Raw genomic sequence first — 22,319 nt, 5'->3', positions numbered from 1 at the left:
TTATGGAACAGCCTTCCCAAGGAAGCTTGCTTGGCACCATTCTTGTAGTCCTTTCATCCCAAGGCAAAGACACCTCTGTTCAGCCAAGTTTTCTTTTTTAAAAAAACACTTGCGCAGTCTACTTCTCAGTTTTCAAACCTGTGGCTTTAATCTGTGTGCTCTGTTTTTGCAGCATTTATTTAATTTGGAAGTTATGCTTTTAACGTATGTTTTGGTTAGCTTCCCTGTATCGGGAAGGTTTTGATGTTTGATGTTTTATTATGTTTTTATATGTTCTGGAAGCGGCCCAGGGTGGCTGGGGAAACCCAGTCAGACAGGCAGGGTATAATAATAATAATAATAATAATAATAATAATAATAATAATAATAATATTGTAAGCCATACAAATAAATATGTGTTATGGGACAGCTTACAAATCAATCAATTAATCAACTTTTAAAACACTTTCACCCATTATCTTCTCTGATGTTCAGGATCTGGACACCACAGGTGGGCGGTAAAAGGTAAAGGTAAAAGTAAAGGGACCCCTGACCATTAGGTCCAGTCATGGCCGACTCTGGGGTTGCGGCGCTCATCCCGCTTTATTGGCCGAGGGAGCCAGCATACAGCTTCCGGGTCATGTGGCCAGCATGACTAAGCCGCTTCTGGCAAACCAGAGCAACGCACGGAAACGCCGTTTACCTTCCCGCCGGAGCGGTACCTATTTATCTACTTGCACTTTGACGTGCTTTCGAACTGCTAGGTTGGCAGGAGCTGGGACCAAGCAACGGGAGCTCACCCCGTCACAGGGATTCGAACCTCCGACGTTCTGATTGGCAAGTCCTAGGCTCTGTGGTTTAACCCACAGCGCCACCCGTGCCAATACCGCCAATTCCTCATTTTGTTCCTCAGCCCAGCAATGGGCTCTTCCACTGCCCACATTCAACAAACATGCATCACTGCTTGTACCAAGTTCAGGAGTTGCTCCATGCTGGAGATGGAGTCACTGGACTTGCCCAGCAAAAAAATCCACTCTTCCAGCTTTTCCTTCCCACTCTCTTCCCAAAAGAAGCTTTCTTGCTTCTTAGCTATCACTCTCACAGCTAGCAAGAGACATGATGCACATACCTGACTGTGTTTGGAACATGGCAAGGACACCGCTTGTTGCATTTCAGCCCATAGTATCCCTCGGGGCACATCCGCTCCTGGCAATGGATCCCTTTGAAACCTGGGTCGCACAGGCAGGCCCCGTTGATGTGGTAGCACTTGGCTCGGTTCTCGCAGTTGCATTTCTGCATGCACTGAAAGCCAAACGTCCCAACAGGGCACTCCTCCTGGCATCTGCAAAGGAGAAGAAGCAAAGGCAGGTAGAGGCTCAATGTAAACTGGAGATGTGGGAGAGCTTCTAGCAAACCAGTCAAGTTTAAAGAGCACCCGGCCCAATAAAAATCTGTAGCTCAGTGGCAGTTTCCATGCAAAATGTCCCAGCATCTCCATATAGGATGAGCAATGAGCCCTGCCTGAAACTCTGGAGAGCCAACACTGGTCAAGGTGTGCAGTTTTGAGTTAGATGGGCCAATGGTACAAGGCAGCTTAAGAAAGCTTGCTGTTCCTTGCTGGCCTGTTGCTCTGGATCCAGTCTGTTCCTTGTCAACATCCCCACCTGCACAGAACTAGAACATGAGAAGTGGCTTGCTGGACCAGGCAAGAAGGTCTTGCTATATTTTTGGTAGCCGTCAAGTTAGCTTGATGCACCAACCTGATGCAACTGGAAGCTCGTAAGAAGGGCATAAAAATGGCTGAAGGAAAACCTGTACATGTGAAAAAATGAAGAGCCCTGCTGGATCAGGCCAAAGGCTTATCAACCCAGTGTCTTGTTCTCACTGTGGCCAATTGGATGCCCATTGTCCCATGCCAATGAGATGCCCATGGGAAGCCCACAAGAAGGTGCTGAGTGTAACAGCAGACAGCACTCTCCCCACTTGTAATTCCCAGCAACTGGCTTTTGGTGGTCTAGGGCTTGCCGATCAGAAGGTCGGTGGTTCGAATCCCTGCGACAGGGTGATCTCCCGTTGCTCGGTCCCTGCTCCTGCCAACCTAGCAATTCAAAAGCACGTCAAAGTGCAAGTAAATAAAGTGCAAATACCACTCCAGCGGGAAGGTAAATGGTGTTTCCGTGCACTGCTCTGGTTTGCCAGAAGTGGTTTTGTCATGCTAGCCACATGACCCGGAAGCTGTACACCGGCTCCCTCGCCCAACCCCAGAGTCGTCTGCGACTGGACCTAACGGTCAGGGGTCCCTTTAGCTTTACCTTTACCAGGGGAGGCAGAACATAGCCACCATGGCTAGTAGCTCCTGCATCATCCTGCCCATGCTCTAAAGTCATATGCCAATGCTCTCCTCTGAGAGCTCCCCTCTCTGTCCAAACTGAGGCTAGGAAAGCTGGAGGACTGTTATCTTTTCAAATTCCCATACAAAATGACCTATTCAGACAAATGTGCAGATTGGAACACAGCAACATACTGGAGTTCACACTTCTTCAAATATTGCATTATGGGTCTTGGCATTTGAATTTATAAAAATACACTTTTAAAATATGTATTTTGAGAGGATGAAAAAAATGCCATAGATTAATGTAGAAATGGTCTGATTGGCAGCCTGGAACACTGAATAGTGACATTACATGCCAAAGCATTTTTCTGCAGCCCCCCCCCCCTTCCCGGATTTTGCCACTAATAACCATGATCTTGATAAAAGGCAGCGCAAATTTACTGGTTCCTCCAGCAGTAAAGACAGGCTCCTACTCGAGAAGCTGCAACACAGTGCCACGCAAGGGATCGGTGCCTAAGCCACCTCCTGAGTTCTGAAGCTTGCCCTACCCTGCAAGGAGCTCACATCTTCGTCTGAAATGATCTGCCATGAAGGACCACTATGTCGTATTATTAATAAAGTCTTATCGCATGGGCAGCAGGGACTGGAAATTGCCCAATCAGCATTCATTTAATCCTGCCATTGATTAAAATGTTTACTGTAACCTCCACGCAGAGAGGAGATTGTTAAATGCCTTTTGTGGGTCATTTCGCAGACAGCACCGGAGAGAGTTAAAATATGATGATCAGGGAGAAAGGATTTAAACACGCAATGCTTGCCTGGGAACGCGGGAGGGGAATGGCAATGAAATTGGTTGATGCAAGAGGAAAAGTGCTATTGCAGCTGCTGGCTCCACTGAATATGTCCGTCCCCCCCCCCCCCTGAAACAAACAACATGTCCCATTGCTGCATATTCTTACATCCGATTCTACAAGGCAATGATTCTCAGGTATTTTCAGTGGAACAGCTATTGCAACACATCTGTAGTTAGGGACGTGCAAAACTGCCCATTTCAGTTTCTCTTGGCGCCTTATTTTTCCAGGCTTAAGTTCAGTTTGCCACATTTCAGCATCAGCTTACTGAAAATTCACCAGCACTTTAGAGTGCCTTTCTCCTAATATTTACACTTTCATGCACACAGTTTTGCAAGGAAGTTCTCCTACTATAACATACTACCACTATGCCACATCAGCTGTCATCGCTTCCGCCACATAATCCTGGGAGCTGTAGTTTCTTACACATGCTGAGAGTTGCTAGGAGACCCCTTTAGGTAAAGGTAAAGGTAAAGGTAAAGGGACTCCTGACCATTAGGTCCAGTCGTGGCTGACTCTGGGGTTGCGGCGCTCATCTCGCTTTATTGGCCGAGGGAGATGGCGTACAGCTTCCGGGTCATGTGGCCAGCATGACTAAGCCGCTTCTGGCGAACCAGAGCAGCGCACGGAAACACTGTTTACCTTCCCGCTGGAGTAGTACCTATTTATCTACTTGCACTTTGATGTGCTTTTGAACTGCTAGGTTGGCAGGAGCAGGGACCAAACAACGGGAGCTCACCCCGTCGCAGGGATTCGAACCGCTGACCTTCTGATCGGCAAGCCCTAGGCTCAGTGGTTTAACCCACAGCGCCACCCGCATCCCGGAGACCCCCTTACCAATGTACAATCCACGGAGTTTCCTGAGAAGGATTGCTAAACCATGTTGGGAACTGTAACTCTGGGAGGGGAATAGAGGACTTCTCACAACTCTCAGCACCCTTAACAAACTGCAGCCCCCAGGGTTCTTTGTGGGGAAGCCATGACTGTTTATAGTTTTATCATAGTGCTTTAAATGTATATTGTGGATGAGACCTGAAGTTAAGTTTGAAAGAAGCATTCTATTGCTGAAAGGAACCATTGGCTGAGGGTGATTGATAGCAGTCTGTATGTGTGAGGTGACCGCCACGATTTCTCTGGTTTGCAAATGTGCCCATGTGCCCCCAAAGCTTGGCAACCCCCTGGATTACCACTTGATGCCAGTTGACTTGCATCCCTTCTGTTTACCACGGAGACTTTCCTTGCTGCAAAGTTTGCCGTGTGCTACTTCAGCTAACGCGGAGGCAGGGCGGAGCTTCCCTGCCTGCGTAGTCTAGAAAGCATATACAGCTTTATGACACTAAAGGCAGGCAAAGAACTATTTCCCCTGCCACACTGGTATTTAAAAGCACAGATGCCTGCTTTCCATTTGCAGATCTTATTGACAGGCCCGAAAGCATGGTGAGATGTCTGGAGAGCTTGCTTTCCAAGTGCAGCCTGCCGATTTGAGCATAAATGTAAAATACTCCGCAAGATGAATAGAGTAGTCAATACCATACTATATCATCCTATATTTATAGATGAAACCAAGTGGGAAAGAGCATCTAGAAATGAAACATCGATGACCTAATCTATTTACACAATTAGCTACCCTCTTGCCCCCAACCCAACCGCTCTCCTAACTGTTTAACCAACTTATTTATCTGGAAATCAAGCAACCCCCTGCAAATGAATTTTATGCCACAAGAAACCAATAATGGCTCCTTTGGAATGTAAGGATCATCGCTGTAGGAATTAACTTGCTGCAGAAAATGTCATCACTTTGCAACGTATCAATCTAATGGGCCTGCAACACCATTAGCAGCCAGATGCATTGCTCAATTAAATTACTCAACAAGCGACTAGACCATCGTCATGTTTCTTGTTCTATTTTACATGGCTTCCTTCTTATCTAGGAAGAGCCACATTATTATAAGTGCCATTGAAGTTTAATAAGTGTACAATTATTTGGGGTTGGGTTAATATATATGCCAGCTGTAGAATTAATGGCTACAATTTCACAACGTATTAAACATTATGATGCCCTGTTAAACACGTTACATGCACAAAACAATATTTGTTTCTTTCACAACAAGGGTGGGGGAACTTTCTGACTTGGGGGGGAAGGGAGTTGATATCTTTACCTGGTTGTGCCCCATGGGCAAACCTGGACAGGTGCTTTGCCCCACCCACCCACCTGTCAAAATCTGTTAAGCAGAGTTCCCAACTGGCCAACAGCCACTTTAGGAAGCACAGCACTTGAGGCTGGCAAAGTACTGTACTTCTTTCTCCTCTCCTACCAGCTGATGGCATAAGTGTCATCCGCTGATTGACAGGTAGGAATGGTGGTGGGGGGGTGAATGGCTTTGTGGGCCAGACTGGATCTCCTGGAGGGCCAAGATTGGCTTGCAGGCTGAATGTTCCCCAGGCTTGTTCTGAAGCAAGAGTGAGGAATCTGTGGTCCTTCAGATATCCTGTGGGGGAAGAACAGCTCTCATATGCCATAAGCACTGGCCATGGTGGCAGCGGAACCCACATGGAGGGCCACACTTTCCCAACCCCCTGATCTAAGGATGTCACAAGAGGAGCTATATTGTGCTGCCAACCCGTTCTCTCGTCAGTGATAATAGTTTTGTCCAATGAAAAGAATCGAAATGGCACCCAAAAAACCGCAAGCATTTAAAAACTTGGGTGATCATGTTTTCATAAATATCATAATGGAGTACTCACGGGTAACAAAATAGCAAGGAAAATAAACTTGTTCGCTGTAATTGGTGAGATTTGGGGGAATTGTCCTCCCTGCATAAAAGATTCTAATCTTGCAATTCCGCAGCTCAAATACAGTTTCTTGCCGGCTGCAAGACTTGGGAACTGATTTCCCATGCTGTATTTCTACCAGAACTATGGCTTCCAATAATTGGGGTCCACAATGAAAGCATTTGCATTGGATGCTCAGCTCACGTAAATTTCAGTGCAGCAGGGAAGTTATCTGGCCCTATCAACTTGGCGTTTGTTGAGTTATTCAGAATGCACAGGCACGCTCCACGAACCAGAAAAAAGTGAGAAAGGAAAGGGAGCTATTCAGCTCCCACAGGCTTTTGTGACCGAGCTATTTCCCCACAAATATTTATCGAAAAATACATGTTTTATTATCTCTTCTGCAGGACTGTATGCTGTAGGCTAATACAGATTACCTTTGAAGAGTATTAGAAAGGGGATCCGGAAGGGATTGTTGTAAAAGAGCACCCATTAACAGGAACATTTCCTTGATTTATTTAAAAGGTCACCCGCACGTTATTTCACCCAGAATGGGGGATGGGGGAGAGGAATCTTATTGCAGCCCATCAAGCCCAGGGAGCAATAGGGACAGAAATGAAATTGGCTGGTTGGTCCCATTGTTCAAATTAATTGAGAACGGTTTAGTCGCAACTTTAGGAACAAAATAAGAATTTATTTATTTTTTGGGTCCTAAAAGTGAACCAGCAGCCCATCATGAGCTGAACTAGGATTGAAAGCTGCAATTACAATGGGCTTGGCTTCAGCACCCAGTTTTGGGATCCAGGGTGAACTCAGGGATGGAGAATTTTTTTCACTCCCTTCTAGACAACCTTCCAGTCCCATGTGCTGGTGGTAGGTGGAGCAATTGTTAGACCTTAGTACAGTTGGCTAGTTTCTACACATGCTTGACATGCCCCTCTCTATGCTGCCATTCAGTCAAGCAGGAAACATTAATGGAGTTTAGAGACACGTTCTAGCCAGGCATACACACTTGGGGTGTAAAGCAGAGCCAGCAAGAAGTTTGGCTTGGGAAGAGTTCCAGGGGCCAGACAAGAGCTATCCAAGGACAAATGCAATCTTCAGTAGTTTGTAAAACCCCATCTCAAAGGAGAAGCAAACTTCTGAGCCCCTAAATTCTTCTCCCGAGAGGCAATAACTGCTCACCCAGTTGAGTGGGGATTTGAATCTTGGTCTTTCACCTCCTAGACTGGCTGAAAGCTCCACACTGGCTGAAATCACCAAAGAACACCTGGTCACTCAATCCTTTACTAGGCCAATGAATGACCATCTTTACATAAGTGGATCAGACCAGCCTGAAGACATTAGCCTGCTCAGTGTAGAAAGTTGGGGGCGAAGTGGGTACACCCACTCCCACATCCTAGTTTATGCCTTCAAGTATCATTTTGAAAGCATGACTAGAGCTTATGTTTCTCTTTGGGGAAAAGATAAGAGTTTTGCCATTGCCCTTGATAATTACAGTGGTCCTATTGGGGACCTTCACTTATAGATCCATGAAAGGTTGATGTCAGTCTACAACGGCTGTCCCCAGCCTGGTACCCTTCAGATGTTGTGGGACTACAACTACCATCAGCACCAGTCAGCATGGCCAACAGTCAGGGATGTTGGGGGTTGTAGTCCACTAATCACCTGGAAGACACAAAGTCAGGGATTGCTAGTCTACAGAAATATATCATTTGGGACTCTCAGGTGCTTTGAACAGTCTTTCCACTCTCCCATCTAGAAATGCTGGAGTGCGGTATGGGAAATGGAGAAATTCAGTGCTTACTCTTGAGGGGATTAATTGGTATAAATGTGTTTCATTTGCATATCTTGTAAACACGGAGAGATCGTCCCCGTTCAAGTTTATTGCTGCAAATATCTAAATTAAATTAAATTTAATCCATTATGTTTTATAAGGGACATTAAAAAAAAGGAAAACCACACCATCCTAGCTATAATAAAAATGGAGGAGCTTTGCAAAAAAAAATTATAGAAGTGATAATATCTAGCTATAAAAAAAGAATGTGTCTCATTTCAGCAAAAGTAATGGGGTGCATGACTATTTATTTATTTAATTAAAAGCATTTCTAAACAGCTTAATATTTCAAAAAAACTCAATCTACAGTGTATACCATGTCTTCCTATATACATAAAAATGTAAGGCTGTTGTTTTATAGTCCCCACTGGAGGATTTGTAGTATCTCGTCAGAATCCTAGGAAGGGGAGGCTCTAGGGGTTAATGTGGGGATGATATGGGTAGGGTGGTGAGTCGAGTGAAGAGGAGCACAGGTCCCCCCCATATAAAAACAGTGGGTTGTAACTGACTAAATTCTACTCTGAGTAGCCCCATTGAAATTAAGGGTGATAAATTTATCATGACCTTTAATTTAAATAGGCTACTCACTTGAGCAGGACGAACACTGGGTACAATCCAAAACAGAAATATAAACTCAGTTCTGGCACCTCTCAGCTGGGTGCCATTGCCATTATAAGAGAACGAGATTCATAGTGAGTTCCAGCACCTCTTTTTCTAGAAAAAATAGCTCCCCACCTGCCACTTTCCCCCAGGATGACGAGGAACCATTAATGAGTACTCTTTGGGTTCAGCCAGTCAGCTACAAATCCACCTAACAGTTACCTGTTAATAAATAAATGAATAAATATATGTGTCTGCTAAAAAGTAATCCTTGTTTGGTTCAGTGCGACTTACTCCCAGGTAAACGTACACAGGATCAAAGCCTTATCCTCCGAGGAAAAGGAGCTCTTTATTATCGGATTCCATTACTGACACTTTCAAAGGAAAATCTTCTCAATCCCCTTTTAAAATAGTTTTCTTGAAATAGCTTTAGTGTGAAGAATTATATTTGACACCTATTGGGCCAGACCTGATTCATGTGTTTGCAAGGACTTCAAGAGATATATGTAAATGTCTCCAGCTAGGACTTTTTACTTCTCTATGGGATCTGAAGCTCCTTCTGTCAAAACGAATAAGGCTTGAACAAGACCCAGGAGCCTTTGTGCTCTTAACATCTGGGAGGATTTGCAGGTTTTCTTTTTGCATTGTTTTCTTATCAAGTTACGTATGGCGTGTGCTTAAAATATGTGTGTGGTGTGAGGTTTAGTGGTTAGAGTGTCAGACTAGCACCCGAGAGACCAGGGTTCAAATCCTCACTCAGCCACAAAGCTTGCTGGGCAACCTTGGGCCAGTCACCCTCTCTCAACCTAACCTACCTCACAGGGTTGTTGTGGAGAGGTGGTGAAGGTGTGTATGCCACCCTGAGATCCTTGGAGGAAAGGCGGGAAACAAATGTAAAAGTTTAAAATAACTCAAATACTACTAAATGTTTGCTTTCTCTTTTTATTGATTTAAATAGTGCATCTCTCTGTATTTGTTAGACTTTTTGGGGGCTGGGGAAGGGTTCATACATCTTGCCAGGAGCAAAAGTAGGTGCAGCAATTACTGCCAATTTTACCTGTGAGCATAGGGACGCAGGTGGCGCTGTGGGTTAAACCACAGAGCCTAGGACTTGCCAATCAGAAGGTTGGCGGTTCGAATCCCCGTGATGGGGTGAGCTCCCGTTGCTCGGTCCCTGCTCCTGCCAACCTAGCAGTTTGAAAGCACGTCAAAGTGCAAGTAGATTAATAGGTATTGCCCTGGCAGGAAGGTAAACGGCATTTCTGTGCGCTACTCTGGTTCGCCAGAAGCGGCTTAGTCATGCTGGCCACATGACCCGGAAGCTGTACACCAGCTCCCTTGGCCAGTAAAATGAGATGAGCGCCGCAACCCCAGAGTCGGCCACGACTGGACCTAATGGTCAGGGGGCCCTGCGAGCAGTAGGCTCACACTCACCTACCTCGCTGCATCCTCCATCCAGGTAAGCAAAAAGCATTAGCAGGATGCAAGGATACATTCCAGCCAGGCATAAAGGAAACTGCAAGCAGGGCCAAGGTGTGGTGTAACCTGGGGAGGAGCCCAAGGGCCAGACAGAAAGGCCTTGAGGGCCACATTTGCCATCCCCCCAGACCTGAGGTTCACCATCTCTGACAATGGGACTTTGCTAATTGAAGTTTCATTGGGTTGAAAGAGTTTTAACTGGCAATCTACACACAGGAGAATGAAGTTTTCCACCTGCTACCTCCATACCTACCTGTCTCCCATGTAGCCTGCAGTGCATAGGCAAACCCCTGTCACATGATCGCATTGCCCTCCATTATGACATGGGCAATCCTGGCTGCAGTTAACCCCGTATGTTCCTGATGGACACGGCTGGGCACATACAAAGCCCTAGGTAGGAGGAGACAGAGAGAGAAAAAAACAGTCATTTCAGGTTAACATCATTTCAGGTTAACATGGAGAAAAACAAACAAGCACATTGCATTTAAACGTACACTAAAGGATGTGCTTTGCATTTCATGCCATCTAATAAAGTGTGTGCTACTTTACCAGTATGTACGTATATTAAATGCATATTTTAGGTTGGAAGTCATATGAGAATGTGGACTTTAGGATAAAATGTGTACAAAATGACCACTTTAGGGTAAACTGTGTTCATAAATGTCTGTTCTGCCAAGGAATACATAGAAAGTAATGTGAATTTTAATGCAAAGTAATACAAAGTAATGTGCATTTTAAAAATTGCAGATTCATGCAGTAATGGTACAGAATGGACTTATGAATGAATGCAAGAGGACATGGAAACATACTGAGCCTTCCATTCATATGCCACACAATCCATCCAATTTCTACCAGTAGTTGCTACCATTGAGAAGCTATGGGGTTCAATCCTGCTTGGAAACCCTGCCAAGCCATGTTGTGACTGCCACAACCCTCGGGTCAGGTTCCCCCTCTTCATTGGATGAGGCCAGGGGTTCTGAGTGGGAGAGGGAATCACCCTAGGTGTACACAACCACTCAGAAGGCACACTGACGCACACTGCCTTCCATCAGCCACAGCTGGTGACCCATTGACACCCCTATCTAGACAAAGATAACCTAACTTCTGTTGTCTATGCTCTGGTAACCTCTACCGCAACACATTATATGTGGGGCTGCCTCTGAAGATGGCTCAGAAACTTCAGCTAGTGTAAAATTAAGTGGCCAGGTTGCTCACTGGGGCAAGACACTTTGAGCATATTACACTGATTCTGGCTGTCCATTCATTTTCTGGCCCAATTCATAGAGCTGGTTTCACTTATAAAGCCTTAAATGTCTGAGGACTGCAATACCTCAAGAACTGCCTCTCCCCATATGAACCAGCCAGAACCCTGCGATCATAATCTGAGGCCCTTTTTCATGTGCCTTCTCTCTGAGAGATCCAGAGGGTGACAACATGAGAACAGGCCTTTTCTGTGGTGACTCCCCATTTGTGGAATGCTCTCCCCCGGGAGGCTCATCTGGTGCCTTCATTATATACCTTTAGGCACCATGTATTGTGTATTCTCATTTTGCATTTTTACATTGTAAGATATGGATTTACGGATGAAGGGTAGTATACAAATTGAATAAATAGTAATAATAATAATAGCAGATGAATCTCAGTTCAATATTTGGAATAGGACAGTGTCTTCCACCATACCTTATGGTAAGGGGCCAGCGTAGGGGTTCTAGGGCACATTGTGTGGAACACACAAAACTTTGTCCTCCCACAACTCACTGCCATTTCCCCTCTCGTAGTATCTGTCACCTGAGGCAGTTGCCTCACTCGGCTTAACAGCAGGACCGGCCCTGCCTCTCAGCCAAGCACCTTAAAGCATTTTAGGCAGGAGAGGGTGGTAGTGGAAGAGGAAACAATGAACAGTTCTCAGGGCAAATAAAAAACACAGCACATCTCAAAACGGGAATAGGAACGGCTTCATATTTGCCTTCCTCTGACAGTTTCTTCACTCACAGGCCAGGAAGATTTGGCAATACCAACAACCCCAGAATGGAATACAGTGGGTCTCACTAATCATGAAGAAGGACTCTGAAAGCCTATCCTAACCTGTATGATTGCTGCCTCTTCAGCTGTGGAAGGGATAGCTTGGCCTCAAGTCAAGAGCATCCGGGCCCTGCCATAACCATTTGTGTCTCTAGGCTTGAGCAAGGAGTGATATTTTGAAACTCTCTCCACGAAGGCAAGTTGCCCATTGATCATGATAATAAATGCCTTTTCTCATCATGGTTTCAAAGAGGAGAGGATTTCTATCAGCAAATGATGAGGAAGCAGTGCTCAGAGATGCATCCCCTCAAGAGAGGTGTGAATCTTCTGGCACAAACGTGCATTTAGGGAATACAAAATGCCCATCTCTGGAGGATCAAATGTCAGAGCAAAGTTGCAAGCAATTTTATGCATCTCATCAACACAGTTTGTTCCATCAGCAACTTTGCAAAGACTTCAGGCTTGTGCGTTCTTCAGCGCCCTTCCCCAATGTCATCAACAGCTGCCAAGGAAAGCAAAAGATGGCCCCAGCACCACCCCCTCTCCCAACACTTCATTTAAGTCAGAACAAGGATTAAAAGGCATTCTCCTCTCCAACAGAACATGTGCGCTGCAAGGACTTTGGGGCAATCAAACATGATCTTGAATACACAGCAGAGCCTCAATGAGGATTAGGTACAACTTCAAACTTTCAACCACTCTCTTCTATTCATAACCAGGGTGTCAGATAATCACTTCCATCTTGCAGTGCACAGTTGAACTACAGAACTTGCTCCCACAGAAGGCAGTGATGGCCACCAGCTTGGATGGCTTTAAACTAGGGTTGGACAAATATATGGAGGATAAGCCTATCAATGCTTGGTAGCTGCAACAAGAGGCAGTAATACTTCTAAATACCAGTTGCTGGAGACTGCGGGAGGGGAGAGTGCTCCTGTGCTTGGGTCCTGCTGATGGAAATACCACAGGCAGCCTCTGTGAGAACAGGATGCTGGACTAGATGGGATATTCGCTCTTTTCAGACCTTTCAATGTGTCAGGAGTGCTTGCAGGAGCCAGGCCCTGTGACCAATAGGACTTTGCAGGACTGGGGCCTTCCTAAGTTTGTTCTGAAGAGGCAAGGCGCAGCTGCACAGGTGAAGCTGATTGGTAACTCACAGCACCTGGTGGCAAGAGCCGGGAAGGGATATAAGGTCAGCATTTCCCTTCGCCTCTTTCCCACAGCAACATGTTTCCTGCCTTGCTGTGTTTGGCTTCTTGCTTCCTGATCCTTGGACCTCGGCTTCTTGACTCCTTGCTTCTCGACCCTTGGACCCTTGACTTCGCGACTCCCTGCTTCCTGACCCTCGGATCCCTGGCTTCTGGACTCTCGTTCCTGCTCCCACCCTGCCATCTTGCCCCCGGTCCCGATGTCCTCAGCTGGGACTTTGACTGCCCGTAGACCAGACCTTGACACAATGCACCATGGAAGTGCAGGGGGGCAGTGGAGGGAAGGGGCTCTCCCAGACAATGTGTTTATTTAGCATTCATCTCATTTGTTTGTTGGGAGGTTAGACAGTGCTGCACCAAACATTCCACGTTTTCCTGTGCATCTTCCGATCACATTTCTTATTGCAAAAGTCTTATCTTTGAGGGAGGCAGGTGTTGTGCAAGAGCTCCCAATCAACTGCGGTTGTGCCACCTGAACTTGCTACTATGTGGCTGAATCCCACGCCAAAAGAGCAACACTCTGGAGATGTCCAGGGATTCCACTTCACACGAGTGACTGTGAAAGCGGAACTGAAAGACCTTCCTCTGGGGTAGATGCAAAACACAAAAAGCGTGAAAATGGGCAGGGGTACCATTCATATGTTTGGCATGAAATCTTGGCTCCATTTGAGATTGCAAAACCTAAAGGAGAACAGGCTCTGGTGCTCACTGATATAAGGCTCCTTACTGTAGTTCAGTGTGTTTTAGAGTGGAACAATCTTTCTTTAGGAGCTTGTGATTTCTTAAAATTCAGAAGCTCTTTTCAAAACATGAACAACTCAGGAATCAGCTTGAAAAATAAAGCAATTGTACTCCCTCATTCATCCATTTTGAGCCTCTGCAAATATGATGGGGAGAGAGAAGGGGGGGGGGGTTCAAGGTCCTGAAGGAGGAGTATCTTTTGTGGAAATGCATTGAACTACGACAAAGTTTTGCCTCAGTGAGCCTTGTTTTGTTCATTTGAGATGCCGTCCCCCTTTTTCTTGTGCTCCCTTTGAGATAAGCCTAATAATGCTGTTACAGACAAGGAGAGTCAGTAGGGACTCACTTTTTGAGGGTAGCCCCAAGCAATGCAGCCGGAGAGAGCCCCATAACTGTTCTGCGGAGAGTTGGAGACAGAGTTGCCTGACAATGGACATGAACAGAGGGAATTAACAAAGGGGATGCTTGCACTCTAGGCAGAGTCCAACTTAGCCAGAACATGCCTCAACTTAGAGCAGCCTTTGTCAACCAGGTGCGCTTTAGATGTTTTGGAGCGCACCGCCATCAGCCACAGCCAGCAGAGTCCATGCTGGCTGAAGCTGGTGGGGACTGATCCTCCAAATCACGTAAAGGTAAAGGTAAAGGGACCCCTGACCATTAGGTCCAGTCGTGGCCGACTCTGGGGTTGCGGCACTCATCTCGCTTTATTGGCCAAGGGAGCTTCTGGGTCATGTGGCCAGCATAACTAACCTGCTTATGGCGAACCACAGCAGCACACAGAAATGCCTTTTACCTTCCTGCCTATTTATCTACTTGCACTTTGAGGTGCTTTCGAACTGCTAGGTTGGTAGGAGCAGGGACCGAGCAACGGGAGCTCACCCCGTCGTGGGGATTCGAACTGCTAACCTTCTGATCGGCAAGTCCTAGGCTCTGTGGTTTAACCCACAGCGCCACCCGCATCAGAATTGTAGGGTTGGAAGTGTCACCTAGTCCATCCCCCAGCAATCCAGGAGTCTTGTTGTCTGGCATGGGGCTTGAACCTACAACCCTGGGATCAAGAGTCTTGTGCTCCACCAACTGAGCTATTCCACAGGATGCCAAGTTGGCAAAGGCTCTAAGAAATAAGAAGAGCCTGATGGCCCATCTAGTCCAGCATCCTGTTCTCACAATGGCCAACCAGATGCCTCTGGGAAGCAAACAAGCAGAACCCGAGTGCAACGGGGCTCTTTCCTCCTGTAGCTTCCAGCAACTGGTTTTCAGAAGCATCATTGCCTTTGACTGTGGGGCAGAGCATAGTCATTGTGGCTGGTGGCCACTGGTAGCCTTCTCCTTGCATGCCATTGCAATAGATCATTACAGTTAACAGTAACAGATTACGGTAAAGCAGTAGTGGCCAGCTTAGTGGGGCAGAGGCACAGAGCATTGTCGCATCTCTCCTGGGTGGGGTTTGGTGGGGAGGCAAGATTGTGGCTGTGCAGACACACCAGCAGCAGTGTCAGACTGGCTCTGTTGCTGCATCTGATCCAAATCCTGCTCGGCTCCATCCGGGGAAGCTGCAGTGATCCCTGTGCCAGACAGAGTGGCTCTTGTTTCCACCACACTGATTGCTATTGCTGTAAAGCTGGATTTCCTGCTAGATTCTTCGTCCTACTGAGCAGGCACACTGAGAACAGGAGCAATGCTATCTTTAAAAGGAGGGAACTGAAGGGTAGGGAGGAGGAAAGAGACAGAGAGCGCACGCTGATCTTCCTTTTCAATCTCCTGCTTCAACTGGGAACCTGATTCCTCAGGGAGCAAATCTCTTGGCAGAGCTGCATTTCATCATACGCACCCCAGGGGAGCGTAGAAACTGCTGTTCTCTTGCGATGGTTTCTGGTCCCAGGTGAAATCAAGTTGGAGTCGATGTATATTAATAAACCTGAAGTTGCAAATGTCTTCAAGGAATACTGGTGCATGCATAGCGTATATTATACATACGCCCAAAGCACACTAAACGTGCATTCAAAATGTCTACAGCCAAAGACAGGCCTTCTGTGGAACACAAGGCCACGAGGACAGCAGCACCTTCTTTCTGTTTCTCCATTCCTGGCTTGCTGCAGCCAGAACTGTCCTCCACACATCAAGGGTTAAAAACACAAAGCAAGAATAAGGAAAAAGTTTCTCTCCCCTACACAGAGACACACAGTGGCTGTGCAGAATCTTTTTCCTCTTTCATGAAAGCCCTGGAGAGGCCCTTTAAACTTAAAATCCCAACATTTGCAAGTGGAGTGCTTTTGCTTCTAACTGCCTCTGCTTCCCCCAGAGCTCCTGCTCTGCCTCTTTCAGAGTCTGCAAGTCTGTGCATGTGTGTTTTAAACTCAGCTCAGTTCAAAAGCAGGCACTGTTAACTGCAGGTTTGTCCCTGGGGAACAGAACAGCCAAGGATAGGGTTTTCAAGAAGAACCCCTGGCCTTTGGAATGCATCTCTCTGTTTCTTCCAGGCAGCATCAGTGCAGACAGCCTCATTTACGGTCCACCCACCAACTGAGTAGAATAGAATTTCTACAGCTTACACACCCACCCACACGGTAGTGCACTTTTGACAGTCTCTCTGGCTGTACTTGTGCAGGCACACACCTACAGGTCATATTGCACCACCAGCTTCAGGGTGATGTGCAGCTTATCCGCTTCAGGGTGATGTGCGGCACAATAAGTCCACTGCGCATGGCTTAACATCCATGCTCAGGCAAGCCACAGAATCCAGACCACAGGCTGGCATCATCAGTTGTGCGGGATTCAATTATTCAGTACCCACTTGCTTTCTGTATTTAGCAGTTTATGACACAGCCTCAATGATGCCCTTCTGCAAGCTGTATTGCCCCCCTATGCTCCTTTGTGTGGAAGTGTGGGATATACATACCTATATGAATTTAATAAATAAAGAAAAGAAACATTGCCTCCAGTTGTTATGCACCTTCTTCCTGCACTTTATTAATTGTAACTATGTTGTTTGTATTATTATGCTGCTGTTTAATATCATTTAAAAATATTGCAAGAAATTTGCCTGGGGATTATTATAGTTTCCGTGGGGTTACAGCAGTTACAGGCATGGGAAAATGTGATGGTGTCAGGTGAGGGAACAGGAAGGGTCAGACATTTAAAATCCACCCCTGCTCCAGTCCATCTTCCAACCTAAATAACCTAAGCAGCCCTAGCAATTTGCCCTCTGGCAATGAGGTGCTGTTACTCAGTGTCTGTACAAAAGAAAATAATTGCTACCCCAAACTTGATTGTGATTGTGAACACAGAAACATAGGAAGCTGCCTTATACCAAGAGAGATGGGGCAGGGCACCTGGAGATGGGGGTTTCAATCCAAACTAATGGAAATAAATGAATCATCTGGAGCATGTGGATGTTTTCAATACTACTTTTTTGATATCTGTATTAGGCATTATTCTATCTCCTGTTCAGTTTTAAGGTGCTCAAGTTGGATTGGTTTACAGTGGACGCTCGGGCTGCGAACGTGATCCGTGCAGGATGCATGTCCACAACCCGCAGCGGTGCGTTTGCACACGCGCAAGTTGCAATTCGGCGCTTCTGCGCAAAGCGCAATTTAGCACTTCTGCGCATGCACAACTGCCCAAACTCGGAAGTAACCTGTTCTGGTACTTCTGGGTTTCGGCGGTTCACAACCCGAAAAAATGCAACCTGAAGCATTTGTAACCTGAGGTATGACTGTATTTCTATTGTTTTATACAAATGTGTTCGGATTGGGGTGGGTTTTTTTGCATTTATTTCCAATTGTTTCTCATCTGCACTTTTTTGAGTGGCTATACTTAATTGTTCACTTTGGGCAGCATGTTGTGGGAAGGTGTCAGACAAACAAACCGACGATGGAGGTGGTGATGCCAGCATTGCAGAGGGTTGGGCTAGATGACATTTTGGGTCCGTTCCAACTCTTTCATTCTGTGATTCTGCAATGATGACGGTGGTGATATGGACCCGACTGAACACAGCTGAGAGCTTATTATGAAACCAACTTTGTGATGGTGGCAAAACACAACAGAACGTAACCAATGGGTTGGGTCCAGCAAATTTCTGCTTAGAGTAGTCCCACTGACAGACATTAAGAGGGCTAAATTAGACCATTCATTTCAGTGGATCTACTGTGAATAGGATTCTGGATAGCTCAGTCAGTAAAGCATGAGACATTTAATCTCAGGGCCATGGGTTTGATTGCCACATTGGGCAAAAGATTCCTGCATTTCAGGGGGTTGGACTAAATAACCCTTGCGGTCCCTTCCAACTTTAAAATTCTATGAATCTATGAGTCTATGATTCTATGGCTAACACTAAACACAATCCAATGCTTCTCTACTAGCCTTGCATCCTGGGGAGCAACCCTAATTATAACAGTGGTAGTCCTGCCATTCAGCACTCTCTCCACCCTTCCAAAATTCACCAGGGGATCCATGGGGAGAAGAAGAGTGCGCAGTTCAGCACATTTCTGCCATAGCTCAGAGCTTGTCACGATTGTTCCAGCATGGACCTGGTGGCTCCTCACTCCCCACCCCCATGTAATCCACAGCTTCCAGCCATCTTCATAGCCTTTCATGGTATTAACCAGGGAGGATCCCCAGAGTCTGTCTGACACCCCTTCCCCTGCCTTTCCTTTTTCTGCCCAATTCCAGCAGCGGGACTTGCCAACAGGCTAATTGTCAAATGATGGAATGATGCCAGGGAACGGAGCGCAGCTGAATGAAGCCTTGGCAAATCCAGAGGGAGTTAATTATCACATTATTGATACAGATTTAGATTTGGAAAAGGGGGAGAGAAAAAAGAGCATAGCCTTTCTCCACCCCCCTCCCTTGACACACAGAATTAAAGGTGCGAGTAATAATGCGCTGCCTCGAAGCCAATCCCCGGCAGCCCCTCTTAACACAAGTAAAATTATGCCAGAAATGAGCAAGATTATGCGAGCGGGAGGGAAAGAATTGCATTGACCTCTGTAGCAGACCTCCCTCTGACACAGTGCAAACACTCCCCAGAGTCTCTGAGTTGCAGCATTCATGCCTTCCCTTTCTGTGATTTTGGATGCCTCTTGTTCTCATCCATCTCGTTTGAATCTTGCTCTTCCTCCCGGGAGCTCATTGGTGGCCTAAGAGCCTCCACCCCACACTGACCACGTTTTATGCACAGACCACGTTTTATAGTTAGGCTAAGAGATTATGGGCTGCGGCAGGATCACCTGAGGAGCTTCATGGCTGAGGGCAAATGGAAGCCAGATCTCCCTGATAAAGAGCCACATGCTTCATCTCATTGTTAGGCTCAGGTAGAAGCAAAAGGTGCGATTAGTTTATCTTTCTCATAAATCATAGAATGACAAAATTGTAGAGTTGGAAGGGATCCAAAGGGTCAAACTTCAAACCCCTGCAATGACATGGAACTCAGCCCCAACTATTGATGATGATGATGATACAGTGGTACCTTGGGTTACAGACGCTTCAGTTTACATACGCTTCAGGTTACAGACTCTGCTAACCCAGAAATATTACCTCGGGTTAAGAACTTTGCTTCAGGATGAGAACAGAAATTGTGCTCTAGTGGCACGGCGGCAGCAGGAGGCCCCATTAGCTAAAGTGGTGCTTCAGGTTAAGAACAGTTTCAGGTTAAGTACAGACCTCTGGAACGAATTAAGTACTTAACCTGAGGTACCACTGTAATAGTTGTTAGAAGGCCCCTTTTCCCTTCAGGGAGCTACATTTCCCAGCATACTCTGGGAAATACAGTCTTTTAAGTCACTCAGGGAATTGCAGTTCTATGAGGGCAACAGGGGCCTCAGCACCCTTAACAAACTACAGCTCCCAGGATTCTTTGGGGGAAGCCATGACTGTTAAAGTGGCATCATGCTGCTTTAAATGTATGGTGTGGATGCAGCCTCAGCTCACGCCAGCCACTCAGCACATCTCTTGAGCCTCACTGTCAGTTCAGTGAGTCTGGTGCTCATCCTGGAAAACAGTCCAACAGATCTCTGGGGAGCACTGCCTATTAGAATATGAGACTGGATGCCATATTTTAAAAGGCACTTACTGAATCTGTCTTGTGCAAATGGCTTGGAGAGGCATTATGCAAAGCTTAACCCCATCGACATTTATGTGCACTAAAGTATGTTCCAAGGGGTGCATGACTGCAGCTGTAGTCCAGTGTTACATACCATCCATCCTGGGGGACAGGCACACTCTCCAGTGACATGATGGCAGGTCCCCCCATTCTGGCATGGGCACCGCTGCTCACACTGCGTTCCATGGGTGCCGGGAGGACAATGCTCTTCGCAGCTTCGCAGGTGTTGTCGAAAGCGAGGAGGGACGGACAGCAAAATGAAACACAAAACAGACACGGAAACAATTTACATCAGGAAGCTACAAGAGGGCAGCCCACTACAGGGCTGTTGCAGGAGCGCCTACACAAATAATCAAACACTCAGCAAATTCCGATCGACGGCATCAATGGTAAAATGTAGCTATCCAATATTTATTGCTCCGAACAACATTGCTTTTGTTTCAGATCCTTTATTCATTTTAAGAGCCCTTCACTCAGAAAGATAACCTCTGGTTCATGGGAGCTAAAAGTATTTCCACAAGGGGAAGATTCAGTTGTATACTTGGCAAGCTAGGTGGCAAGCTAGGTGGAAGTTATGTGCTAAACTCCCCAAACTCAACAAACATTTGCAATACAGCATGATCACCTCTTACGCAAGGTTTGGTTCGAAGGGTTCCTACGTATACATGCAAATCGTGCATGCCACACAGATGGTGCGCGAGGGAAACATGTTCACTAGGTGATGGTGAGCTTTGCTTCCTCAGTGGGTCAAAAGTTGCACAGGGCTTCTCTCCAAAAGAAGGAATCCTAACTGGGCACATTTCAGACAACTGTGGCACTAATATTTAAAGAACTATGATGCCCCTTCAAACAGTCATGGCTTCCCACAAACAATTCTGGGAGTTGTAGTTTGCCAAGGGTGCAGAGAGTTGCTAGGAGGCCCCTCTTCTCCTCACAGAACTACAATTCCCAAAGTTCCCTGCAAAGAGGGGTCAATGGTTTGACTACTCTCCGAACTGTAGCTCTGGGAGGGGGAACAGAGGCTTCCTAACAACTCTCAAACTACAGCTCCCAGAATTCCTTGGGACAAGCCGTGGCTGCTTAAAGTGGCATCATAGTGCTTCAAATGTACAGTGTGAACATGGTCCTAAGAGAAAGCAACTGCCGCAAAGCCCGCATGTAAAAGGTACCCAGCACTCAACTTACAAGACACCTGTGTATCCAGGAGCACAGTGGCACTCCCCGGTCTTATGGTCACAGGTGGCCCCATTGTGACACTGGCACTTCAGCTGGCAGCCTTTGCCGTAACTTCCTGGGTCGCACAAGTCCTCGCAGCGCCATCCTTTGTATCCAGTCGCACAGACGCAGGCGCCAGTGATGGGATTGCAAAGCGCTTCGTTCTGGCACTGGCAGCGGTTGCTGCAGTGAGGACCCCAATGGTCACTATCACAGCCTAGAATCAGAAGGAGAAGGAGAAACATATGCTCATTTAGCTGAAGAACACATCACATTAGTGGCACTTCACGTGATCCCTTGGAAGGTTAGGAACAGAAGAAAAGATGAAGCACTCCCCACATCAAACACACACATACACATATGTAGAAATTATAGCCGAAATTCTTCAGAAGGTATTTCCTGAGCTTTTTAGCTGTTGTAAGAAAAGGTTTTTTGGCTGTCTTTTATGGTTGTTTTTCACTATTATAAGCTGTATTTTTTTTTACAAAAATGTTATGTTGCAAATCACTGAGGAAATACTCTAGATGGGTATCTGCATACATTTAATAAATAGCATGAATATTTCCCCACCTCTCTCAACCTTCCTTTGCAGAATTTCATCTTCATTTTCTCCACTATTCCTTTTCTCTTTTTTTGTAGTGCCCCCACCCACACAAACGCCTTGGAATGATGGCAGGTTTGGAGTATCCTTTAAAAACAAGACATGGTGTGCTCCCTTGCCAGACTCTCCCTGTGGGACTGGTGCACTTGGAGACACAGGCTTTTCTTAAATGGCATGGGTCTGTTGCAAACAGCAGATGTAGTGCTGAGTTCTTGGTGATGGGCTGAAGGTCATGCACCCTGGCTCCTCCTCCTCCTCTACCTCCAGCCCCCCCCCCTTCTAGATGGTCAATGTCTTTCCCTGTTCCTGGGGAATATCTCCACTCCATGGATGGGGCAGGACATGGAGTCAGTGGCCCTGTCCCTTCCCCTGTCCCTTCCCCAGTCTCTAAAGGCAAGGGAGTGGGGGCCCTCCCTCCCTCGTTGGCTGTTCCCCACCAAAGGCATCCTTTGTGCCCCCTCCTCTTCTTCCTCATCAGCTGAGAGCGGCTGCCACCCCAGCACTGTGCCAGTCAGGATTGAGGGTCTCATCTCTCTCTCTCTCTCTCTCTCTCTCTCTCTCTCTCTCTCTCTCACACACACACAC

At 46.5% G+C, this 22,319-nt stretch overlaps 1 protein-coding gene across 7 annotated transcripts in view; it reads right to left on the bottom strand.

Moving 5' to 3' along the window:
* MEGF11 (multiple EGF like domains 11) overlaps window positions 1-22,319 on the bottom strand; it is a 336,636-nt gene that overhangs the window by 104,890 nt on the left and 209,427 nt on the right. For all 7 annotated transcript variants that reach the window (XM_083475008.1, XM_083475007.1, XM_083475006.1 and 4 more), the window contains 4 exons: window positions 21,104-21,350; window positions 20,013-20,133; window positions 10,104-10,240; window positions 1,109-1,321 (listed from right to left, as the gene is read on the bottom strand). In XM_083475008.1, coding sequence (XP_083331134.1) covers window positions 1,109-1,321; window positions 10,104-10,240; window positions 20,013-20,133; window positions 21,104-21,350 — 718 coding nt within the window. The remainder of the gene's footprint in view (window positions 1-1,108; window positions 1,322-10,103; window positions 10,241-20,012; window positions 20,134-21,103; window positions 21,351-22,319) is intronic.

The sequence above is a fragment of the Podarcis liolepis genome (assembly GCF_965112155.1).
Source record: "Podarcis liolepis genome assembly, chromosome: 14".
Lineage (NCBI taxonomy): Eukaryota > Metazoa > Chordata > Lepidosauria > Squamata > Lacertidae > Podarcis > Podarcis liolepis.
The sequence above is the reverse complement of the archived record's forward strand: the minus strand, read 5'-3'. Positions and strand labels throughout refer to the sequence as shown.